Here is an 11,240-nt window from a genome sequence, read left to right on the forward strand (position 1 = left end):
TACCTATTATAAAATAAACACTTTATAGTAATAGAGCCCGCACGTATAGATATAGGCCAGTCCTTTAACTCTAGCGGCGCGTATATATACTAACTTTATATAATAATAAGAAATATTATAACGCCTACAACCTCCTATATTCTACTATACCGTAATAATTAGTTATCCCTCAATAGGTACTTAATAAATTACTCGCATTAAAAACTATAAGAATTTAGCGGTATTAAACCGCACCTAGCCTAAAATAGGCTAGGTAGAGTAGTCCCTATAAGTTATATAATTATGCCCTTATTTAACTATATAGCACTAAGTCTAGCCATATTTACCCTAACTAGTAGTAGCAAATAATAGCTAATTTTACCTTTATGCGGGTATGTGTAGGTAATTATAAGATCTACTACTTTACCTCTCCTTAATTTACTTTACTTATCCTACCTTCTATCTCTCCAATAACTAACCTTTAACTATATCTAATACTAAAGTTATACTAATATACTATTAGCTAGCTACCGTATAAAGCCCTCCTACTTTAATAGTTACCTTCCACTTAATATATACCGTAATATTATACATACCTAACTAAATAAGCAACTTAATAATAATGTAACTATAGGTAAAGCCGGATGCGTGGTATAAGGTGAACCTAAAGCTAACTAAAGATATGGATATTGCCTAAGGCTTTAAAATAAGCATTAAAAACTATAATAGACTAAAAGAGAAGGTTAAAGATGTCGCGATTAAAGTTAAGCCTAAAAACGTAATATATTGCGGCAACTCTGCGATAATAAAAAAAGGATATATTAAGGAGTATTATAAGTAACTCTTATAATTTACTAATACTCTACCGGATTAGAAACTATAGGTAATCCTAAGAATTATAGAAAGTACTTATTCTAATTATATAAGAAGGGTACTAAGTACCTCTAAGAAAAACCTACCTCTGCGTAAATATATGTTACCCTTAAAGATTAAAGCATAAGATAAAACAACGCTACCTTAGCTACTATATACAATATAGCCTATAGGTATTACCGTAAACCTACTATATAGTATCCCTTTACCTTAGCTAGTAACCCTAATAGTAAGTAACGTAATTAATATAGAAGATATTAAGATTAAAATCTAATCTATAGGCTTAATGGGTAAATTAATAGTTGGGGTAGTTTAAGTCTTATATCTAATAAGTGGAAACCTATATATAGCTTTAGGCAAGCTATAAAAGAAACTGCGAGCCTATATAGAGCTTAATATTAATAGTTTGCCTAAAAAGAATATCTATATATCGCTATAGAGATATAAAAACCTCATAATATAATTAGAGGGTACACTTATTGTAGCTTTTAGTAAAATAGCAAAAAATAGTATAAAGGAGGCCGTACTTATAGTATTATTCTTACCTCCTAGCTTAAACTCCTAAGTCGCTACTACTAATAATATACCGCTAGCTATTAAATCTAAGGCGCCTAGACGTAATAAACGTAGCGTAAAAGACAGCTAGTAAGTACTAACGCCGTATAAGGCTAGCGGTAAGAATAAACTAGAAGGAGGTAAAAAGCGAAGTTATTTAGGATTAGTAGTATATAGCTCTAAGGAAGATAGTAAGGGCGAGCCTATTAAATATAAGAAATTAGATAATAGTAAGACTAAATTAGGCAAATATAATAAGTGGCCTTAACTAAAATTAGCAATAAGTGCCCTAATAAAGGATAATAAAAGTAAACCAGTTGCGCCTAGGAAGTTAAATGGTTATAAGGCCAACCCAAATAGATATAGAAAGCGCCCTTAACTAGAATTAACGGTAGGCACCCTTATAGAAAATAGTAATAATAAGCTAATTGTGCGTAGAAGGCAATTAGTAAAGAGAAGACGTAATCTATTTACCTATAAGCCTATATTAGCAAGTAACAGCGGTATTAAAGAAATCGCCATAAATAATAGTAAATCGCCGCAACCTATTATTAAACCTAAAGGTATATACTAGCCTAACAATATAATAGACGACCCTACTACCGTATTACTAACTATTAATACCCCTTAAGATATTACTATAGAGGACAGTAAATTGCTATAATGTGCCGGTAGATATAATAATTAGTTCCTATATTATACTAACTCTAAAAACGCGTAGAGTGGAGACAAAAATAAGGATTTGGTTAATAATAATAACTAAGATATGGATATAGAGGAAGAAGTTAACTAGTAAACTTTTTTAGCCTAGCTCTATAAGGCTAGAGAGGATAACCTAAATAGTATACTAGTGGTATATAACGGAAGCGGATCTTTTACTTACTCTAGAGTATTTCCTACTTATTTTATTAAAAGTACTTTCCAAACTACCCTAATTAAACTCCCTAATTAAGGCCTTATATTAGGCTTTAAATTTAGCCTATACTAAGTAGTATATATAGCTTAGGTATTTAAGCAAGAGAGGACGATTAAAGAAGGTGGTATTTATGTAGACGAACCTAACGCGGGCAAGACTGTATAAATAATTACTTAGTGGCTAATAAACTACTTTTATTATTAGAATATAATAGACATTTAAGAGGCCTAAGCCGCTGGGGATATAACCTACTACCTACCTAAGATGCATTCGCCGGATATAAAATGCTTATAGGTAGTAAAGTAGCTAATTATATACTACTATAAAGATAACTCTAAGAAGCTATACCCTATAGACCTACAGTAAGGCTATTTAGTTATCCTTATGCCGACCCTAGGCCTATTAGGATTCCTAAAGAATGCGAGTATAATATTATAAGACGGCGCGATTATAAAGCGCCCTAACTCGCCCTAGATTATAATTCTCGCCCCTAGCTATCCCATGCGCCGTTGAGGCGTACGCCAAAAGAGGCCCGTGCGCGAACACCAAAACATTAACGCGCTTCTCCGAGGGCTCAATTCGGCTGCGCTCTATACAATATGCCCCTCTGTAAAGAAGGACTTTGCTAACCTAATTAGTACACGATAGAGTCAATTATATATCAAGTTTGAGCTTTATTATAATGGTTTAGAGCCTTAATTCGTTGATCAAATTCACGACTTTATTTCGCTGAGACTCGATTCAATCTAGTGATTCTGGTTGGTTCGCTTGTGCGTACGCCTTTCTCAACGGCGCATGGGATAATAAAATTAAAATATTTAGTAAACTAAAAAGGACAAATAGCCGTAAATCTATAAGGCTTTTAAGTAGACTAATAAGGAATAATAGGAGAATAATAATTATTATTACTTTACCTCTAATATAATAGAACTATTAGCGCTAAGATACTTAACCAAATTCCTTCTAATTACTACGCGAAATTATATTACTACATAACTAATACGTGAGTTTATTACTATATAAACTAGTATATAGAAATACCTAAATAGCTAAACCCCTAAATTGTATTAGAAATTAAAGAGTATAATATAGGTTAGGCATATCCTTTAGGACAAATACCACCTAGAAATAACTAGTAGAGTCTTAATATTATTTATTAAGGATATAGTTAAAAAGTACCGTATCGCGTATAATCGCAGCCCTACTATATAGGGTGCGTTTAGTACGCCTAATAATAGGAACCTAATATAACTAATACGGTTTATCATAGCAGGATTAAAAAGGCCTAAGTAGGAAGAAGTAGATAAGCTAAAGGGAATGGAGTTTAAAGTATTACTTAAGCTTAAAGAAGAAGGAATTTAACCGTCTTTATAAAGATGCGAAGACTAACCTAGCTAGAGTAATAGTAGATAAGAAATTCGGCAAACTGGCTGTATTTTTCCGTACAGTTATTCTAACGTTTTAGATATATAGAGGGGAGTTAATACTCTAGTTTAACTAGCAAAAGCTTATCCCAAAGAATAGCTATTTTAAATTAGTTATATTATAGGCCGACCCTAATAATATTAAGGTGGCTATAATTATAGCTATAGGGGAGCAAGTAAGGATAGAGTAAAGGCGCTAATATAAGGAACTTCTGGCTATATAGGAGGAATATAGTAGTGATCTAAATACTAAAACTTACCTAAGCTAAGTTATATACTAATATAAAAACGGTAGTAAGCATAGCTTAGGTTATTTAATACTAGGACCAGCAAGCCCCTATTATAATTAAGTCTATTAATAAATACCTAAAAACTTAGAGTTGCACACTTAAGGACCTAATTATCGCTAAGTAGACTACTAACCCGCTTAGTAAGAAGTTTACCAATATACTTAACCGCTATTTTTAATAGAATATAAGGTTCTTTAAAGCTAAAAAAATCTATAATTACGTTTATATTAAAAAACGGACGGATGGTTTAGCGTATAAGATTATTATTACCACTTACTTACCTCTTAAACTAGCTTATTAGTTTAATAGGCTATATAAAAAATACGGTAAAGATAAGGTGCTCTGCTATATAGCTAGTATATCTATAAGCTTTGCAGTGTGTGGGAATTGAACAAGTAACTTGATTGTGAATGTAGCTCTAAAGCCTCTATATATACACGAAGGTAGAGGTAATGAGACATGATGGGGTAATAGGTAACTGAAATGGGAACAGTGATCTGCAAGCAATATTGATCTGCGATCAATATATAGGGTGGTGTTGACACTGTCTAGGAGCCTTCCAAGCGGTGATCTTGTGTCTCAGCACAGTGTCGGTAGTCGGTTACAATATCTAATATTAAGAAGGCTAAGGCTAGGCAAACCTTTAATACTAATAACTTTAAGTGGATCCTACTTTGCACCTTTATATTAATTAGGCTGGCTATTAACCTATAGCACGTAAATTATACTATTATAGTTAAGCTAAGCTATAAGCTCTTAGAGGTAAAACAGCTATTTACTTAGATAGATTAATAAGGACAAACCAAGCCCGTCTACTATAGTACTATTATAGCTAATTAAAAGTCGAGTATTAAGTAAAGGATATTAAAGTTAACTAAATTTACGTTATTACTGCAGAAGTTGGTATATAAGGAGAAGGCCTATTTAAGCTTAAAAGCAGGCTAAAGTAAGAAGGAAGATACTAAGACTATTTAATACTGGTAATAATTATAAGAGTATAATATAACTATAGATAGTTCCGAATACTATATATAGTTACTATATAGTAAAACCTATTATAATTATATAGTGGCGTATATATAGGCTAAGGGACGTATCTTCTAGTAACTTATAAGTAGTAGCGTAGCGAATATAGTAAACTTAGTTAACTAAAATATTTCTAGTATTATTATTTCTAAAAGAGTATTAAGCTATATTACGGGACTAATACGTATTATTATAATTTGGCTTATAAGCGTACGCGTATATATAAGTATGGACCTAACTCCTAAGCAATACGTATATATACTACCTTACTTCCTATATAGATCTTCACGCGATATTAATTATATACTTTTACCTCATATCTTAACAGTTAGCTCGTACTATAATAGTCGGCTTATACTATAATAAGCGGCTTATACTATAATAAGCTGCAGCTTACAGCACTATTATTATTAAGGCAGCGTTTAGCTGCAAATTATAGCATTATTATTAGCGGTGTAGTATATAGCCACAAAATGCAACTAAATGCGGCTAAATGCCAACATTACTAGATTAGCATAAACCTACCTTAAGATGCTAGTAAATTTTTTTATAATATAGAGCCTTAGCAAGATTTTATAGGGGTAGTAACTTTAATATTTATTAATAAAGTATATATAAAATATAAAATATATTAAAATTATTAAAATTATTAAAATTATTAAAATTATTAAAATTATTAAAATTTATAAAATTTATACTTTTATGTATGCTTAGTAATCTTATAGTTAGCACTTAGTAGCTAAATGCTAAGACTTAATTATAAATGCCGCATTTAGCAGCTAAATACTAGAAAATGCTAGAAATGCTAGAAAATGCTAAAATGGCTAAAAAGTAAAATTAAATGCTAGTAAATTTTTTCCTGACGTAGAGGTATATTCTTATTAACTTAATATTGCTTAAATAGCTGTATAAGCTAAGGCGTATTAATCGAATTAATAAGGTTATAAAGTGTTCTAAGCGGTCCTTCTTTCCGCTATTGCTTTAGAAACTCTTCTTCTTCCAGTATATTTATATCCTTGTTTTTAAAAGCTTTTTTATTTTTACTAAATATAAGCTGCTAAGTAACTAGATTTAGGATATAGTAAGCGTAATAGGTGCGCCTATAGGCCTTATTAAAGCTAAATTTAACTACTAAATAATCTAAATAAGTATTATTTATATGGACGTTATTAGTAATAGAGTAGCTAAGCCGCTCCTTTATAATCTTAAACGTATTAAAGACATTATTAATAACTTCCGCGCAGTTAATTCCTAAGTGCTAGCCGAGCTACGTAGGCAAAGTAAGTATATAGTCCACTATACGGCCTTTCTTACTAAGGTAATATATATATATGCCGGTAAGAGTAAGCTATTAAAGGATATATAGAGGAGTAATCTAAAGGTAGTAAGAGTCTTAGTAATAGAGGGAAGATACGCTTTATAGTCGGCTAGTATATAGTTTGCTACCGCTTAATAATTAAGCCAGAGTACGCGCTTAGCCTTAGGGTTCGCAATTTATATTATACGGCGGAAAGATAAGGTTTTAAACTTTTATAGCGGGTGGTTGTTTTCGGTAAGCTAATTAATAGCTAATTACTTAAATATAGATGTATTAAAGCCGCTAATAATCGTGTTAGCAGCCTTTTAAGTGATATATTGGCCTGAAGCCTAAAGTTACTTAAAAATGGTATACTCGCGCTTTTTTAATTTAAATATAATCTCTCTATTTTTATCATATTTATAGCTAGGAGTATTTTTAGCAAGATGCATTTAAGCAGTAGTATTAGCATTTAATATATTATAACGACTAAGACTTTTACAGTTAAGAATTTTATATTAGTAGCAGTACTTATAAATAAAGATAATTTGCTCCAGCTTTACCTAACTTTAGCACCTATACCCGTATTTATAAATAAAGCTAGGCGTTTACTTTAAGCTATAATAAGGGTTTTAAAGATCCGGAAGTCGTTTCTAGTTAATACCATTATAATTATTAATATTATTGTCGTCTATAAGCTCGGCTTCTAACGATAAGATTATAGGGGCTAAGGGGTTTTCCGCGGCTGTCACGCTTATACTCGCGTTGGCAGGGTCCTATACTATAGTAGTAGCGGTGGCTAAGTAGGTTCTATTAAATTAGTAGAGTTAGTGGCGGATAAGGATAGGAAGGTATTTATTATTTACTATAAGCTATATAAGACTTTTAGTCGGCGCGGAAAAACGGTTTAAATAGGCTTAGCGGTTACCTGAAAGGGCTTGTTTACACTATTTGCATTGCCTTAGCCACTCTAAAAACACCAAAGGTCTATCACCAACTACCGCTACTACTAAATTAACTATATATAAGCAATAAATAAGTAAGCAAGCAAGCAAGCTCTTCTTTTGCTTGCTTGCTTGCCCAAAATAAGGCCTCTTGCTTGCTTGCTTATCAGCAAGTCTGGCGCCGATACCTTGCGGCATCTCCTCAGCTAAACTATTATTGCCTCTTACACTTTACTATCCATTGGTCTGCCTATAATCCTTTGGATTAATTCCGTGGTAGGTGTTCTATACACTCTGTTAGCTTGTATGTCGCTACCGCGAGAATTGGTAACCCCATACACTGGTACTGCTACCAGTTATCCTAACCCCGTCTGTAGCTGTGCTATAGGCATGGCCCATAATCACTCCCCGGTTATTATCAATCTTATTACTAAAATTGACATCACCCATACAAACCGAGTATTTCTGTCCGTTTTAGCTAGCGTCAGGAGTAAAAAAAAGCATTGTCAAACCTGGCTCTCCTCAGTAAATCCCTTGACTCTCCTATCAAGATCCGATATCCATTGGTTCAGCCTTTGCGAAATATTCTTGTAACCCTCTCGGTCTTCATCCTCAAACTTGCACATGTCAACGTGGTTAGCCTGGATTGACTGCGGGTCGATGCCTGGCAGGCGGGCGGATTCCTTAGGCACGATGGTTCCAATCTTCTTGCCGGCCTTGTATATAGCATACTGCTCAAAGAAACAAGCTACTTCCACAAACTGTCTCGTTTCCGACCGATCTCGCGCCTTTAGGAACTTCTGGAAGGCCTCATTGATGCTCATAAGCTTTGCCGAGCGCTCTTCAAGATCTTTCACATCCTCCTTTTGTGTCGTGCTTATCCAGTCTAGTATCTTAAGCGCCCTTCCGGCCCATTTCGATTTCGAAGATCCTTCGAACGGTGTCCCAAGAAAGACGATCCCAATCGTCTTTTCCCCGAGGCTGGCGCTGGCCAGGTCAGTTCCATGATGCCTCGATAATGCATTGGCGCATACAAGGCCTCCTAAGCTGTGCGAGACAAAAATAACAGGGCGTTCTGACTAGAGGTAGATATATTCTTAGCTTATTTCCTATGCAGAGAGGGATATACGTGCCTATTCCTTACAGTGTTTGTTTTCTCGCGCAGGCCGATGAGACTCTGGAAGAGTGCAGTTGAATGGTCGTCAATGGTCAACTGCTCCGAAATAAACTTTGGCCCGTAGAACGGGTAGAAGTGAGTAAAGTCCGCGTTGTAACCAAAGGAAAGGATGCGAGCTGCTGGGCAGGCTTGAGGCAGGAGATCTTTCGGCCAGAAAAGTACTCTATCGCTGCCCTCCCATGTCCAGGTCCTAACTCTATCACCACCAAGTCCATGTATGAAGACGATACTGCCTTGTCAGTTAGAGCTTGGGAGGAGCGATATTGTCTTCTGCATACTCTACTTTCGCCTCTGGGGTCTCAAAGAAGGGGTCTCCTAACCCATGTTGTTCGGCCATATTGGTAGGACAGTGAGAAAGATGATTAACAGCACAAGACGTTAGATGTAGGACGTCATAGATGGTAAGCAGTGGGTAAGCGCTGTGCCCCACCCATGATCTGATCATGTTCGTGGCATACATGCGCCTCCTTGGCTGTTCTTGTCCTAGTGCCTATCTGTACTGTAGCTTTCATCTTCAAGAACATCACAGTTATCGCAGCTGATATAAAGATATAGTGGCAATGCTGCTAAAAATCGGACGGAATTTGCTCCTGCAGAAGCGATAGTTTTACCGCCGCCGCTCTCAATGCGAGCCGTTTGTCTGGAGAGAGAGCTTTACGGTACGGAGGACGGAGCAGAAAGAGATTTCCCCTTCCTTTTTGGGACTAGCGGTTTTCTCCCCATAAGGTGCCCATAAGGTTGCTGAGGTTTTGGGCCTCTTTGGGGGGCCTTTGGCGGGTCTAGGGGTATAGACTGCCTGAAACCTCGTTACTCAGGCGACAGAGCCCCCATAACTTTAGCGACCTTATGGGGGGTTGCCACTAGTCCCAAAAAGGAAGTGGAAATCTCTTTTTGCTCCGTCCTCCGTACCTCGTCAAAAGTGCCCGTGCCGAGGCCACACCAAAAATGACACCCCCTGCCAAAATACTATGCGAAAGCTACACAATTGATTCCAGAACTTCAAAAAATATCTGAAGCTACTTATAGATACATAATCTAGTAATCGTGATACTTTTTTAGGCCTTGTTTGGTTACTTGTGTCTACCTATTTAATTCCACCGTTTCGACCACCAAAATTCGAAATGGAACGAAAAGGTTAAGGGCCTGTCTGGTTCGTCGGTTGGAGGCAAGATGGAGGCGTTATCTTAACGGGCTGATATCGAATTAACGCTCCCGTTTGGTTCCTCTAGCTTTATTTCTTGCTCTAATCGCTCCAGCTAAGCTTTATCTCAGCAGGCGCGCCTATACCCCTATAATTACCTAAATAGGCTATTAGTGCGGCTAAAAAACGTTAGTTTAAAAAATATAGGAGGAGACCACAGTTTAAATAAACTAGAGCCTCTATTTTATAACGCTAGTAAGCGCACCTATCTAGAGCCTCTACTACTACTTTCTACTAAGACGTTAACGTAGTGGTTTTAAGGCCTTTAATTAAGCTTGTTATACCGCCTACCCCCTAGCAAATTATTATTATTACCCCTATATTAATTCTTATAGCTATTACCGCCATTATAGAGTATATATTGGCTAACTACTATAAGCCTACTAGCGTTTAAAGCCGTCCTTATAATATAAATAGAGGCTAATTATAGATAAAGGATTATTTAGAGTTACCGCGTTAACTATTTAATAAGACGCGTATACGGCCCAAAGTGCTTAATAGCCTTATTAATTAGCTTATATTAAACACGGATTTTAAAAATTTAAAAGTCTTAGCTATTAAAAAGGTAATAACGTTCTTTTATATATACGGCTATAGATCTAACTAGCGAAATATTAAGTAGAAGGTAGCTTATTTAAAGGAGATAATAAGTTAGTATATAGCTGCCTATAATTAATTTAAATTATAATAATAATTAGTAGCCATTTTTATAAGGTTCTAGATGTTACGGACGCTTTAAGTACAATATTATAACTACTAGGAGAGGAGTCGGAAGTAGCTAGTTAGTTAATTAAGGCATAGTCTAGAATAGAGCCGATAGAACTATATAACGAGGAATAGTAACTAAAGTTATATAACGTGCTATATATTAAATAAGAGGAATAAGAAGAACTTACGTACCTTATATATAAGACGTACCTTATATATAAGGAGGATTTCTTAAAAGTATAGTTATATATTTAAAGGACTATAGTCCCTACCTAGATAGTTCTTCTCTTTATAGTAAATCTTAGAATATAATTAGAGTTAATCTATTAGGCAACTACTCCACTANTTATTATTACGTTNTTAACTTNTTATTTACCTATATACCNAGCCTATTAATAAGTNTACNNTAGTTNCTNCTANAAGGCTTNNTTATATATTTACTACTAAGGTTATAGTATTAATAAAGTTAAACAATATGCTACTAAAAGCAATAGCTATAACGGCGTCTATAGTGGCGACTATAATAAAGTCTTATAGCAGGAACTATAATAGACTTATTAATAGGCTAGGTATAAGGTAAATAAGAAGTTAACAACGTAATAATAACTAGTGGAGTAGTTGCCTAATAGATTAACTTTAATTATATTTTAAGATTTATTATAAAGAGAAGAACTATCTAGGTAGGGACTATAGTCCTTTAAATACACAACCGTACTTTTAAGAAATCCTCCTTATATATAAGGTACGTCTTATATATAAGGTATATAAGTTCCTCCTATTTCTCTTATTTAATACGTAGCACGTTATATAACCTTAGTTACCATTTCTTGTTATATAGTTCTATTGGCTT

The 11,240-nt window shown here is 34.7% G+C and overlaps 1 protein-coding gene across 1 annotated transcript; it reads right to left on the bottom strand.

Annotated features, from left to right (window-relative positions):
- Positions 1 to 7,616: 7,616 nt before the first annotated feature.
- Positions 7,617 to 8,818, bottom strand: K441DRAFT_678543 (putative ribonuclease p/mrp subunit; the record flags this gene model as incomplete). Its single annotated transcript, XM_067651170.1, has 4 exons — positions 7,617 to 7,769; positions 7,817 to 8,383; positions 8,449 to 8,710; positions 8,760 to 8,818. The coding sequence occupies 4 exons, from the start codon at positions 8,816 to 8,818 to the stop codon at positions 7,617 to 7,619; spliced, it is 1,041 nt and encodes a 346-aa protein (XP_067502511.1).
- Positions 8,819 to 11,240: the final 2,422 nt, after the last annotated feature.

Source organism: Cenococcum geophilum (assembly GCF_001692895.1).
Source record: "Cenococcum geophilum 1.58 unplaced genomic scaffold K441scaffold_29, whole genome shotgun sequence".
Taxonomy (NCBI): Eukaryota; Fungi; Ascomycota; class Dothideomycetes; order Gloniales; family Gloniaceae; genus Cenococcum; species Cenococcum geophilum.